Source organism: Lissotriton helveticus, chromosome 7 (assembly GCF_964261635.1).
Source record: "Lissotriton helveticus chromosome 7, aLisHel1.1, whole genome shotgun sequence".
In the NCBI taxonomy this organism is placed as follows: Eukaryota; Metazoa; Chordata; class Amphibia; order Caudata; family Salamandridae; genus Lissotriton; species Lissotriton helveticus.
The window spans coordinates 1,706,728,345-1,706,743,554 of record NC_136068.1 but is presented as its reverse complement, the minus strand read 5'-3'; the positions used below and the strand labels follow the sequence as shown (position 1 = coordinate 1,706,743,554).

Sequence of the window (15,210 nt, the reverse complement as noted above, 5' to 3'; positions counted from 1 at the left end):
GTTCCTTACTGCCAGGGGAGGGGATGCGTTATTTCCTTACTGCAGCGCAGGGGAGCTGATGTGCCAGTTCCTTACTGTCAGGTGAGGTGATGTGTTGGTTCCTTACTGTGAAGGGAGGTGATGCGATGATCTCCGGACATGCAGCCTCTGTTCCTTACTGCTGGGCAACGTCAATGAAGAACTTGGGGCACAAGTGCGATGTGTCGAAATTTGGATGCTCTGGGTCAATGCAGCAGAAGTTAAACAGGCACTGCATCGATTTTCCAGCAGGATGACAGGTGATGCAACGATAACTTCAGCCACACAGCAATGCCTGCGTGGAAATCGGAGCGAGTGCTACGGACATCAGAGACACGGTGCTCAAAACTCAGGCTGCAGCGATCTTCGGGCCTTACAGAAGGCATAGTGCCCACACTCCCAGCGCTCACTCCCTTCTGCGCCCCTTCAACTCACATACCAAGGAAACCATGAAACAATTTAGTGGGAAAACCGTGGTGCAGGTTTTATTTTGCACAACAAGTGGAAATAAGGTGGGTCATCTTACGGGCGATCCAATACGGCAGCCCCTCGCTGTCCCGCATGCCTAATGAGCCATTCTTGCACGGCGAGTCGATGCTCTGACGGTGCAGTCCCTTTTTACTTTCTTTTGTTCACTCCCGCCCCCCCTGTCAGGGCGGAGCGATGAGGCACACCCCCGGTCGGTTCAGGCCCCCCGACCGCCCGAAGGACTAACGGGGCGCCGACGCTGTTCGCTGGAACCCCCTCGGCTCCAGGTTCTTGGCTCGGGCACCCCTACTGTGCCAGGCAGAGGTATTGCTTGTGTCCTTCTGCCGCAGAGGTACCCTTACTGTCCATCTGCCTCCAGATCGCCCTGTACTCCGCCACAGCTCTGGAGGAGGCCCCCGTCGATGACAGAGCCCCCACCACCTTTCCTTCTTACTGTTTTCCACTTGTACTTATAGTGCCCTGCTGCTGCCCTGGTACCTGTCGGCCAGGTCACTGGCATCCTGCTGCTGTTAGGCATTCCTCCAGGTCCAAGAGGAAGACATCCATGCCCAACCCCGACAAGTGCACCCCGTCCTTTTCGTAATAGCCCACCGTCTTATCCTGAATCAAAGCATGCCTGATGAACCCCAGGCCCCTCCTCTCCATGAATTTCTGCATGGCCCTGTTCACCCTCTTCCTGCCCTGCTCAATGGCAACTGCAGACCGCGCTCCCCTCCAAACCCTGCGGGGAATGATCTCCGACCATATTATTTCCGTGGCCCCCAGTTTGTTCGTTATCGCAATGGTGTCCCTCTGCATTGCCTCTAACAGTGCTCTCCTTCCCATGGTCACAAGGTCGTTACCGCCCAGATGGATGATGAGGATGTTGGGAGGCCCCCCCTGCGATGTCACACATTGATCGATCCTGCGCCTCAGCTGTACCCATCTCATGCCCGGGCAACCCAACCATAGAATCTGGGTTCCTGCTAGGGTCGCACCCCATTTCCGGTATGACGCCCACTGTTCGAGCCTGTTGACATATGAATGGCCCATCACCCACACGCGACATTTGGCTGCAAGAAAGACACCGTGGGTATTAACCTTTATAATCACATCACACGGCACACCAGCAACTCCTTGTATTACCTTTTATTATCCATACCACAGCAAGCAAACAACTTAACTTGCTCTATCTTCTTCCTTTATTTGTAACATATCAAAACACTGCACACAAAGAACTTGAACTTAACATAACACTGCACACAAGAACTTAACATGACTGACCCGTCGTTGGCCTAAATCTGTCCTAGTAACAGACCCGTATTAACATTACCTTTTATTTACAACATACCACAGCGACAAGCCACTTGTTTTACTTTGACCTTTTCTTTCCTTCGTAAATAACACAAACCGCACACAAACACTCATTTGACTGTCTGTCGTTGGCCTAGACTGTTCGACCTTTTACTGACTTGCACTGGCCCCAGGACCAGTCTTAGTATGGCATTGTTCACCCACGCCCCAGTTCTCTAGTGACCCGCACATCAAGGTCGCACATAACGCTGGTAGCAAGAGGAGGACCACCTCCCCACCCTCATGACCCCTTCTTCACCCAACCCAGCCCTAAAAGCGGCCGTGGCTGCCCCTATTCTGAATGAATGGCTAGAAAATTTTTTGTCACCCTCGGTCTGCGCCAAGCCCGCTTTGACCAACACCTTTGCCATAACTCGCTGGAATTGGAACTGTGTTAATGGCGTGCCATCGGCGTGGATTAAGAAGGCGCCAGCTAGCAAGGGCCTTATCTTCAAGTACTCCCTAACCAAGGAGACTGGGCAGTATCTGGGGTCCTCAAATGCATGCAGTGTTATCGCCACACCTTTGCCAGCTTGATCCGTTTTGGACTTGCGCAACCACAGACCTAGCGAGTCCCTGGCACAAACATCTATCATATCCAGTGCCCTCCCCGACCTATCCTCCTTGGATCTCGCCACCAGCTCGCTGGCCCGGAAGGCACCAAAAAACGCCAAACAGAAGGCTGTTGAAAAAAGTTGTGTCTCGAACGCTGAGCTTGTTACAGATGGCAGTGCGTCAACCATGCGTTGTAGTGCAGGGAACTCGATCCCCGCTCTCTTGTCAGGGGACCTGCCCTCGTCCCTGGCCCACCCCTTGAGTGCGGCCCTTATCCTGAACTCCCCAGTGGTGTCCTGTTCACCGTTTAGACGTGTATCGTGCTTGAGCGCTGCCAGGTGGCTGGATACCCAGGAGTGGGACTTGCCCGTCTCCCTAGCCCAAACAACAAAACCCTCAACTTGGTCCTTTGTACTCAACGCTGATGCTCCCAATGCCTGTATTACTGTTCGGACTGTCGTTAGTTGGGCCTCGTATCTTCTCCTGGTTGACTGAGCCAGTGAGCGTTGGCCCATTTTCTTCAGCCGCTCCCCCACCGAAGTAGTCGCCATAACGCCGCCGGGAACGGTGTCATTTCCTCCACAGCCTGCGGCCAAGCTTCCCGGAATCGTGACAGCTGAAAGCGAGAGAGAGCGTCAGCTGCCACATTCTTGACACCCTCTACATGTCTAGCCCTGAACTCAATGTTGTTACGCAGCCCAGCCCTGACCAGTTCCCTCAGCAGGCTTAAAACTAGCGGGCAGTTAGCAGTCGACCCATTGATTGCCTGGACCACGGCTAGGTTGTCGGACCAGAACACCACTTTTTTGTTGCCTAAACCGACTGGCCAGATGTGTAGTGCCACCACAATGGGGAACAGCTCCAGTACCGTGATATTTGCCGTCACACCCTTCTTGCGCCAAGCGTTTGGCCACTTCATCGCACACCACTTTTCCCTGAAGATGACCCCGAAGCCTACCTTACCAGAAGCATCTGAAAAAAGGCATAAGCCCTGGCTGCTCTCCCATGGGGCCCTCCATATTACTGTACCGTTGAAGTTCTTTAGGAATTCGTCCCACATGCACAAGTCTGATCTCAGGCCTGGTCCTAGGCGAACTAGATGATGCTTCTTCTTCACCCCCGCCGTGGCCTTTGCCAACCTGCGAGAAAAAACCTTGCCCGCTGGAATGACCCTTGCAGCAAAGTTCAATTTCCCCAACAGGCTCTGTACAACTTCCAGCGTGGCACTGCCCTTACCAATGATTGCGCTGATGTCCCCTCGCAATTCGCGTACCTTTCCTGTTGGAAGCCTGGACTCACCTTTCACCGTATCAAGTTCTATGCCCAAGAATGTGAGGACTTGTGAGGGCCCTTCCGTCTTCCCCGGTGCCAAGGGGACCCCCAGATGCTCTGACAAGGCTTCGAAAGCCCGCAATGCATCGGAGCATTCGTTGGAACCATCCCTGCCGAAGAACAGGAAATCGTCTAGATAGTGAGTTACCTGTGAAATGCCATGTCTGTTCGTGAGGGCCCACTGCAAGAAGGAGCTGAATGCCTCGAAGTAGGCACATGAGACCGCACAACCCATAGGCATGCAGCGATCGAAAAAGAATGCCCCCTCCCACTTGAAACCCAGCAGGTGCTGACTGTCAGGGTGAACGGGCAGGAGGCGGAACGCTGACTCGATGTCTGCCTTGGCCAGCCAAGCTCCTTTGCCTGTCCTCCTGATTAGATCAATGGCCATGTCCAGTGAGCAATATGAGACCGAACATGCCCCTTCCTCCAACCAGTGGTTAACTGAGTTGCCTTCTGGATATGATAGGTGGTGAATGAGTCTGAAAGCCCCTTGGATCTTTTTCGGGACCACGCCTAGTGGGGAAACTAAGAAATTCTGGAGGGGGGGGGGAAGGGAACGGTCCAGCCACCCTCCCCAGGTCAACTTCCTTCTTGATCTTCACACTGACTACCTGGTGCAGATCCCTTGCCGACTTCAAGTTCCGGGCATCCCTGGGTCCCAGGGGGCCCTTGTATGGGATCCTAAAGCCGTCAACGAATCCGTCGACCAGTGTCTCCCGCTCTTTAACGAGTGGGTAGATCCTGAGCAACGGTAGAATGTTCTGCAGCACTATGGGAGATGGACCTTTGGAGTGAATGGTTTGCTTGTGGCAGAACGGAAGACCCTTGCCCTGGTCTAAAGTAGTCCCGTGGCCACTGGTGGCTGCTTCGTGTTCCATATGCTGCCGGGGGGGGATGCAAAAAGTCTCGTTGTCCTGTTCAACCCGTCCGCTCAGACCTCCCTGTGGCCTATTGCCGTGCGCCCTCTGACCCTTGTGCTGAAGTGGTGGTTGGGAGTTGGCTGTTGGTGCAGGATATTGCCGCATGTTGAGCACCGCACTTGCTACATTCGTGGGCGAATTTGCAGGCCCTCCCCCATGAACATGCCCCGTTGTTAAACAGCCTGCATGTCTCTGAATTAAATCGTCTTGTACCTGCTCCGTGACCCCTTCCCCGCCCCCCCCGAAAGGGCTGTTGAAAGGATCGCCTGGGATACTGTTCCCACCTTTGATCTGGTTCCCACCTTTTGGCCTCTGTACCCTCACTCTGTGTTCTCTGGGGTGTATCCCTCCTGTTGCTCCCATTTCTGCACATGTGCTTGAACCATAGCTGTATGTTTGTGTGATCCCACCCTATTTCGGGACAACTGGCCATGGACTTTCTAAACTCTTGGTCGTATGTGAACCAACCCATCCCCCCGGACTCCCTTGCACCTTGTTGGATGGAGTTCGAATATTCCATGAGGGGCTCGCTCTGAGCAGGGTCCTTCTGCACCACAATAGCCGCCAGTATATTGAATGCCTCCGTCCAGTTTTCTATTGTCTTTTCCGGCCAGCGCTGGAAGCGCACTTTGTCTTCCTCCTTCTTTCCCATCCTCCTAGTGTCCGCCCCCGCACTGTCATGCATTAATAATGTCAGGATGTCTATGTATTCCCTTCTCCATATACCTTCCTTTGCAGCTTGCGGAACTTGCCTAGACAAAGAGCATCCCCCTCCTGTTTTGATGCCCTGCGTCGCTGATGCCCCTGGCTGTGTTACCACTGCTGGGACTGGAGTGTGCCCAGCCACTGCACCACCTGTAACGTTCCTTATCCCTTGCCCAGCCGGTGCAAGCCCTGCTGCCTGTGTGTTGGAAGCTGCGGTCTGGTTTGGGACTTGTGGAGTACCTGGGAGATTGATGGGCTGCGCGCTCACGGGAACTATGTGAGCCACACTTACGGGAGCTATGCTTTGGTGGCCGTCTGCTGACACGCCTTGTGCATTCTGCGAGTTGACAATTTGCGGGGCAACCGCTGAGTGGCCGGTGACCATTCCCTGATGCACTGCCGGAGTCCCAGTCAGCTGGGCGACTGCTGATACATTCTGTGAATTAAAAGTGTTCACAATCTGCGGTGTGACCGTGAGCATTGGGGCTACATTTGTGGAAACATTATTTGCCGTGCTCTGCTGCCCAGCTGGCGGAGCGCTCTGTGTGGTGGAAACATAGACACTGTTTGGGGTTGCCACTGCTGACGGTCCGACCGGTGGTGGCGGCCCCATTAACGATGACGGCCCCGACTGGGCCCATACCTGACTCACCGGATCCCTTGTTGCAGGCACGGGCCGTGGGACCGACCCTTCCTGTGCAGCCACCATGGTGTCTAAACGCTTCTGAAATAAATTCATCAACCCCAACATATCATCCATTGTCTTACCCATTTGGGCTAAGTCCGTCATTCCTGCAACTGTTTCATGTACCACGGTGGGTGCGGCGGCAATCTCCACTGGCGGCCCGGCCGGCCTGGCTGGAGCGGATTTGTTCGTCTTACTACCGCGTGTCGGGGTGGCTGGGAGCTCCTTTCGTGTGCCCTTCCGTTTGCGGGTGGACCGTCGAGTTGCCTCCCCTGACGTGCCAGGGGCGTCCTCGGGTGTCACAGGCCTACCCGCCTCTTCGAGCCGGCGCCCTTCGATGAAGCCTTGAGCCCAAGCTGGCCCCTTAGCCTGCGCAATTGCCAAGAATTCTGCCCATAGCCCCTCCTGTGGCAACGCAGCACCGTGGGAACTCATCGTGAATGCTTCTGCCCTTCCGGGTCCCTATGGATGAGAAAGTACACGAATTTAACCACCCATTTCGCGGACGTATTCCCTGCCAGCACACCTGCAAAAGAACCCGCGTTACACGCCGCATCGTTCCCCGCCGACCTATGCCACCCCGTATTACCTGCTGTTCCCACAAAGATAGCCGGTGACAATCCTTGCCCGTGGTCCTTCGCAATTTGCTGCTCCTTCAAGGCGGCCGCTGCCTGTCCCAACCCGCGGTCCTGAACGATATCTGTAATACAACACTGTGTTATCTGTGGACAAACCAGTCCTTGCCAGTCCAGCACGCCACACGAAACCCACTCTCCCGACGTACGCAATACGTGCATTACCTGCTACTCCTTAAAATTCATCCGCTGCCCGTCCTTTCCCCCTTAATGGCTGCTACTTGAGGTATCTGAAAGAACAAAACACTGTTATCCGTCGGCATGTGCACCTATGTACTAACCAACCTTAGTGTGACCTCCGGTACCTACTGGCCCTGTAACACCCATCATCCCGAGGGCCTCACAGCTATTAAATCCGCTCTTATCAGAAAGAAACCACCACATCATAAATTTGTGTCATTACCCTCCCCATGGCTCATACTTTCTTAATGCGAGGCCTGTTGCATTGCAATGCTGTGGCCACTGAACGTGTTACCGCATGCTACATTGCACGAGTTATTCTGCACCTAAATGTCGCTCCGTACTTCTTGTATATTCAAACCCTAATTACAGTATTTTAAACACGTCTCCTTGTTGCAATACATTTACATCTACCCTTGTTCACAGTTACCTAGCAAATTAATTGGAAGGAAGCGCCATCCTCATGGGCATCTAATTCCATTGAAGGTGTTTCGCCATTTGCAATGCAGTGCACAAACACAATGCGAGGAGTTCAGGGTGGAGCGTCAATGAAAGCAAATAGAAGCCCAGAATTGCAGTTATTCTTCTGCCTTCCCTTGCCTATTTGTTCTCTTTTTGATTGCCTAGTTATTCTGGCTTTGTACGATCTGTTGTGCCAGCCCCCATTGTTGAGACGGGATTGAGCAGGCATGCTAAATCCTTCTGGGATAAAAGGACCCCCTCTCGACCCTTTTGTGTTCTGTAACAAAGCACTACTCCACTTCGAATGTCACAGTGGGTCTAGAGCTTGTTTTACAACCCTATTGTTGTTGCTCGGTGTTTAATGCAACCAAAATAGCTGTCAATCATGTTGGGAGAGATGCGGATTCCGCGCGAGCTCAATGTGAGGGCAGTGCATATTTATATTTTCCTACCTCCGTGCCTGATAATACTGCCAAGGATGAATCGCTGACAATTCCGACCTCACCGGGAAATCGTAGGGACTTCGTGACCCAGACTACAGGACAAAATTACTTCCGCCGTTACTGGAACAAATGAACAGCAGGAGGCACGAACGGTGGCCTTGGATTATGCCTGGCACATCGTCTCGCTCTAGCGTCCTCAGTGCACGTTCAACTAATGGCTGATCACTGTTGTGCAGATGTGCTTAGGGGTTTAAACTTATTCGTCGATGCCCGGACGGCATGCTGTAATTATGCCTGGCACGTCGTCTCACTCTAACGACTTCAGTGCCCGTTCGACTAAAGGATGATCGCTGTTTTACATGATGTGCCTAGGGTGCAATTTAAATTGTTCGTCCAACCAAACGATCACGAGTCAATCCCTCCGCTTTCAAAAGCGGTTCAAAACCTTAGAGGTTTCCACACATTAGACCATATATGGAAAAGCTGTCTCCCCAGGCCAATGCTTGTTATTTCTATTTTTTCCCACAAGTGCCGCTGTATTCCCACGAGAACATGGCAGCTTTGCAAGCATATTCTGCCAGTACTTGACATAATATGTCTGCAGTCGCCTGGTAAATTGTCCCGTTTTGCGCGCTACAAATCAAGCCTTAAATGCACACTGCCACTTGACCTGCCTCGTGGTCGGCAATGGCGGGTACTCGTGACAATTGCCAATTACCATGCTTCACGACGCGCTTTGGCCGCCCATAACAACTATGCCCGAACCCGCGCCCCCGCTTTCGCATTCACAACCCGACCCGTTCTACACCCGTTTCACTGGACGCGACCAGCCGCTGATACGGGGCCTGGATTTGTTATTATTTCCGGAAATTGACTTTAAATTGACAGCGCAGAGCAGCCCGGAGCGACGGCAGGAAAGGCCGAGCCTCGCTGCCGCGCTGGTTTTGAACTCCTTCGGGGCCGCCCCTCACACCTGAGGCCTGCGTCCATAGGCCGAGCATGGAAAGGGGCAGATCAGTGCTGGCGTGCGCGCGGAATGTGGGACTAAGATGCTGTCTTCGCTTAGCTCCCCTCCGTGTCGCGCGGCCAGCGGCAATGTGTTGATTCTTCTGCCGCGGCAATGCATTGGATTTTCAACCACACGGCAAGACAGCGATGGGTAAAACACACAGTGAAGGTCGTTACATGTATTTTCTTCTCTTCTTTGACGCAAAGCCACCTCAAAGGGTGCAGAACTGAAATTGGCACCATTTGGCAGGTCAGACCTCCCAGCAGAGGAGTGTAGGGGCTGCATATGAAGTATTTGATGTCCCTCGAGACTTCTTAACAGGAGGCAAGCACAAACATGCCCTTAAAGACCATTAGCAAGCAGGACACAGAAAACATAGTCCAGTCCTTTCACTGCCCAATACAGAAGCAACAAGCATTAGGCCATCACAACACAGCAATAAGCAGAGTGGCAGTTCCTCTCCTGCAGCTTCTCAAGCTCTTCGCTTTGGCAGAATCTCCACTTAGTCCAGATGTGTACTGAAGTTATAGTGTCACAGCTCCAGTACTTTTACCAGTTTCTGCCCTTGAAGTAGGCAAACTTCAAAGGAAAATCTTTGTAGTAAATGAGACACTGCATGTCCCTGACCTGGCTCTAGAAACACTACAGGAGGGTGGTGACAGTTTTGTTTGAGGGCCGGCATAGCCCTATTCAGGTGTCAGGGACAGCTCCACCCACCACTCTAGCTCAGGAAGACCCATCATCCTGGTATGGGCCATCAGGATATACAGGGCACACCTCAGATCCCTTTGTGTGACTGTCTATAGTGAATGAACAAACAGCCCAACTTTTTTTTTAATTGTGAGTTCAAGGACCGCTAAGCCAAATCTCCATCTCGTCCCAATTGACAGTTACACTTGTAAGAGGTTTCATGGCATCTCCAATGATAACCTTTGGGAGAGATAGTCCTTGCAATAGTCAAAAATGAAAATAGCAGTTTTTCACTATCAGAAATTGAAAAGCACACCAGTACATGTCCTACCTTTTAACCCTTTTGCTGCTAGGCCTTTCCCCCACTGTGCTAAGCCTTTTTTCGGCTATTCGGGGTAGTTCACAATTAGGCACCATGTAACTTTTTGTCCACATAAGGCATCCATGCCAAATGTATGCTCTTTCTTCCAACATCATGAGGATTCCAATGGTACCCAGGGATTGTGGATTCCCCTGGAGGGGACCCTGTAATTAGCCAACATAGTCAGATACATTTTGTTTTTGGGGGGAAAATTGGGGAAAGAGTGCTGCAGAAGAAAGCGTCTGTTTTTTCAGCAAAGGGTTTGTGGTGCTGAAATCACCATCTTCCCAGTTTTCAGAGACAGGTAGACTTTTTTCAGAAAACAAAAATATTTTCACAGTTTTGGCATTTTACTGGGACATAGCCTATTTTTGCTACTGTTTGTGCTTTCAACCTCCTTCCAGCTAGTGGTAGAAATGGCTGTGAAAGCAATAATGGATCCCAGAAAGCTATACATTTTTGAAAAGCAGACAAAACTAAATTCATCAAGGGGTCAATTGTGTAAATCCTTCAACATTTCTTTAATAGAAACTAACAGTTGAAAATAAGAAAAATTGAAAAGGAGTTGAAAATAAAGCCATTTGTGCCAACTTTTTCACATGTAACTTCTTCTAAGTATGACAGATTTTCGAAAGCAATATACATTACCTCCGCTAAGCCCTTCTGGTTGTGGGGATGTATAGGACCTGTAGGTTCACCAGGAACCAGAGGAACCCAGAACCAATAACTAAGCTGCATCTTTCAATGGTTTTCATGGTGTACCGGGTATATAGCAAAAGTGAGGTACAACTAAAAGACTTCACATGACATTTCAGGTAAGAGTACAGAGCCTGATTCACAAAGGTAAAGTGAGACGAAAGTCTAACTTTACGACTTTTGGTATTCACAAAGGACATTTACGAGTAGTAAAGTTAGACTTTTGTCTCAGTTAAAGTTAAGTTTAACTGAGACCAAAACTGAGACAAAGGTCTAACTTTACTACTCATAAATGCCCTGTGTCAATACCGAAAGTTGTAAACTTAAACTTTTATCTCAGTTAAACTTAAGTTTTGGTCTTAAGTTTAAATGAGACCGAAACTGAGACAAAAGTATAACTTTACTACTCCCAAATGCCCTTTGTGAATACTAAAAGTTGTAAAGTTAGACTTTTGTCTCAGTTTACCTTTGTGAATCGAGCCCACAGATTTTAATATCTCTTGTCGGATGTAAAGGAAGGGTTGAGACACATGACATTATTTCTGTTTATCTGTTTCAGAACCAGCATGCCCCCCAAATTCCCACTATGAGCTGTGTGGGAGTGGGTGTCCGGTGACCTGCTCTGGCCTCTCCTCTCCGGCCGGCTGCGATGCCCCATGTACTGAAGGTTGTTTCTGTGACAGAGGATTTCTCTTGAGCAGTGAAACATGTGTGCCCATGGCAGATTGTGGCTGTGTGTTCCTCTCCACCTACTACCCGCGAGGGCAGGACTTCTACCTGGGTGACAGCTGTCAAATGCGTTGTCGTTGTGTAGAGAATGGAGCTGTGGATTGTCAGACAAACTTGTGTGGTGCCAACAATGTGTGCCAAGTGAAAAACGGAGTCCTTGGTTGCTATCCTTCAGGAGTAGGCACGTGTATCGCTTCGGGAGATCCTCATTACTTGACGTTTGATGGATGGAGGTATGACTTCCAGGGATCCTGCTCTTACATACTGGCGCAACTCCAAAGCAACATCCCACAGCTGCCAAGTTTTAACGTGACAGTGAAGAATGAAAGATATGGAACAACCAGTGTGTCAGTTGCCAATACAGTCACGATTTCTGTGGATAGTTACAACATTACTCTGGAGAGAGGAATAAGAGGGAAAGTGAAGGTAAGAACATAAGAGGATTCAGTTTGAAGATTTGTCTTGTATACAAGCCAATTACTCTCAAATTATGTAACTCAATGTTTCCAGGTCAAAATCAATGTTGGTGGGGCCCTAAACAATTATGGATTTTGCCTCCATCCACCACCTTTTTCTTTGATGGGTGTGATGATGGCAAGCTGATAAAATATCCAAATGATGCTGGTTCAAGTTTTGAAAGATACTTTATGATGGTTCATATTGCCACAAGATTTTTGTAACATTCTAAACTAGACTTTTGAAATTTATTGTAAATTGAATTCTGGAAATTTCTTCTGGATGGCCAAAGAGCACGACTAACGGATAATCACAATCTGCAGTGCACTTCATTTTAGGAGCCCACAAAATGGATCTTGTCTTCATATATGGTTTACAAAATTTATTTTTTTTATTTTTATTTAATGAGCTTTATATAGCGCTGGCTAGACCCGTAGGTGTCAGAGCGCTTCACATTCGGTTACCCAATGTTACAGCAAATGATAACAATTACACATTACGTCAAAAATAAGCAACACATTGAAAAAGGAAAGAAAGGTGAGAGAAGTCGAGAGAAGGGGCAAAGGGGGAAGTGTGAGGGGGAGGATGAGGGAAAAGACGGCAGGAGAGACGAAGGGAAGTCTGCCCAAAGACCGACAGGGTAGGGGACGTCCGAGGAGGGTATCCACAGCTCGTCTACCCTTTAGCTAAGCAAGTTAGCTCCATCTGGCATCAAAAGCCTTTGCTACTCAACTTCCTTGTTTCAGAGTCAAAATATGTTATACTTTGGGCTTGATAGGTCCCTATGGTCAGATGGTGTTTAGCTTCTTACAGTCCACTGAACAAAATGTAAATCACAATGTTACGGAGTGTTTCTGTGATTGGCCCGGAACATTGTAATAATCTTCTGATGCATATCGAGGAAGAATGAAAAATGTACTAGCTATCGTAAAGGAAATTTTCAATACTATAAAGGACACTTAGGCAAGGATTAGGCTGTGCTTTCTTTAGTTTATTCATAACTTGTTAAGTCCCCAGCCATTTCAAGAACTATGACACTTATGAAAAACTACATTTCTCATGAATATCTAGGAAAGTCAAAACAACAAAAGACCATCCAATCATATTCCAGTCTGCTGTATAACATCCTGTGAAGCCAGTCTAGTCCCCTCTTTCATCCTGCGATGACTGTAATCTGCTATTCTCTTTGTTCCTGTTTGTTTGGTTCCGCTCCTACGGAAAAATAAATGCATATCACTTGCAATTGTATTGGAACTATATTCAGCATAAACCAAATACCACTCGACAGAATAATATCCTCACAACATATTCAAACCACTCCCTCGTGACATGTCATTTATTACCGTTCCTAGCCTAAGCATACGTTCCATAATAGGGAGGGAAGACATTTGCAGAAAAAATAGAATTGAAACTTTTAATTCTAATTTCAGGACACAGAGGTGAGGATTATGCTAGTTCAAAGCTTATCCACACCACGCTTGCCAGAGAGGGAACTGGTTTGAAGTAAATGGTCTTAAAGGTGGAGTCACACAACTAGTCCACTTTGTTGAGGATGTCCTCAAGGTGAGCTCCCAGACAAAAGGCCTTGGATGCCATAGCACCACTTACTGTGTGGACTCCAAATAGGGAGGTGTCAATCCCTGCTTCTTGCATGACCCACTTTGCCCATCTGGCAATCGTAAGGGATGAAACCACTTTGTGGGGGTTTGTGAGGGCAATTAATAATTGCTTCACCCCATGTGGACAAAGTTTATCCGTCATAGCTTCATATGCTTTATTGGTGCGAACAATGCACAACTTCTGACTCTGTCGCAAATATGGGTAGGAAACAATCCTAGAATTACATTTTGTTCTGGGGTTAAGGCTCTACCTGTTAGATCCTGGGCCCAGACATCCGAGACTCGAGGACATGATAATAAGCACAGTATCATCGCTAATCTGTCTGACAGCTGTTTCCTGGATAGGTATTTATTGGATGGCCAGGATTGAAGCCAGGAGAGGACCTTGTTAATGTCCCATAGAGATGAGTACTTGGGTACAGGGGGAGTTGGGAGTCGGACACCCCTCAATAACTTCCGAACTAGCGGATGCTAGCCTACTGGATGACCATCCACCAGCAAATGTCCTGCAGAAATTGCTGATCTGAAAGTATTGATAGGCCGGTATACAAAACCTTGCAAAGTCAGGCTCACTAGAAAATTCATCACGCGGACAATGTCCACCCCCATGGGATCAATTTATTGTTGGAAAACACCAACCCAACCATTTTGAGCAGGCAGATCATTATTGTTTGCTCGTATTGGCTGTCTAGGCCTTAGCGAGGAATAAGGATGCCTGTGCTGAAAAGGCCTGGGACTTTCCAATGTTGCTTGTAACCCTCCAGGCCATGAGGCGCAGAGATCCCTCTAGGACCGGCGGGTGTGGATTGATCTGGGGATCTTGGAGGAGACTGGGAAACCGGGGTAGAGGGTTTGGAAAATCCCAGGAAAGTTTCATCATTGCTGAAAACTAGGCTAGATCTTCAAATGGGGGTGATCACCACTAAGTCCGCTCTCTGTCTGCGCACTAGTGCCGTTAACTTGGTTATCATGGCAAAAGGGGTAAGGGATAGGGTTGTTCCTTGCTCTGATCTTGGAGGAAGGAGTCCATGGCTGTCGCAAGGGGTCCGGCCTCCAGCTGCAGTACCTGTCGAGCTGGAAGTCCAGGTATGATGCGAAGAACTCCATGGAGAAAGGACCCCATCTGGTCTGGAGTTGATGAAAGGTCTGCGGATTCAATTTCCAAAGGCTGGCATCCCTCCAGTGGCACAAGTGCCAGTCCGCCACCTGGTTGGAACTCCACAGGAAGGGAAATCTGGTTGGCCAAACAATATTCCCATAGGGTCTGCGAGATCCTACAAGGTCTTCGACCTTGTCCCTCCTAGGTGCTTGACAAATCGTACTGCCACAACATTGTCTATCTTGAAGAGTACTGAACATTTCACCTTCTCCTTGGTCCAACAGCGGATAGAAAATGAGCCTGCCATCAGCTCCAGATAGGTGATGTGCAGAGATCGCTTGGTGGAGGACCATTTGCCGCCGGTGGTGAATTCCGCACATCGTGCACCCCATCTAAAGTCGCTGGGGTGTAACTCTATTATGAGGTTCGGTTGGGAGACGAAGATTGCCCTGCCATTCCAGGCATCTGTGTGGGCTAGCCACCAGTTTATTTCCTCCTTTGCCTCAACAGATAGTGGAACCACTTGGGCATAGGGGAGGCCTTTCCGGAAGTGTTCGATTTTCAAATGCTGTAGGGTCCTGTAATGAAGAGGACCCAGAAAAATCACCTGGATGAATGATAAGATGAGCTCCACTATCCGCACCAAATGGCGGAGTGACACATGTGATTTGGAAATGGTTCTCCGAAGCTCGTGTGGGAATTTGGGTAACGTCCGAGAGGGTAAATTGAGTCGCTTCCGTTGAGTTTATCAAGAAGCCCAGGAACTCCATTGACTGAGAAAGGATCAGGGCA

The 15,210-nt window shown here is 49.5% G+C and overlaps 1 protein-coding gene across 1 annotated transcript in view; it reads left to right on the top strand.

Annotated features, from left to right (window-relative positions):
• LOC144769652 (IgGFc-binding protein-like) overlaps window positions 1–15,210 on the top strand; it is a 620,904-nt gene that overhangs the window by 434,655 nt on the left and 171,039 nt on the right. Inside the window, exon 15 of the mRNA XM_078653827.1 lies at window positions 11,075–11,670. Within this exon, the coding sequence (XP_078509953.1) occupies window positions 11,075–11,670 (596 nt within the window). The remainder of the gene's footprint in view (window positions 1–11,074; window positions 11,671–15,210) is intronic.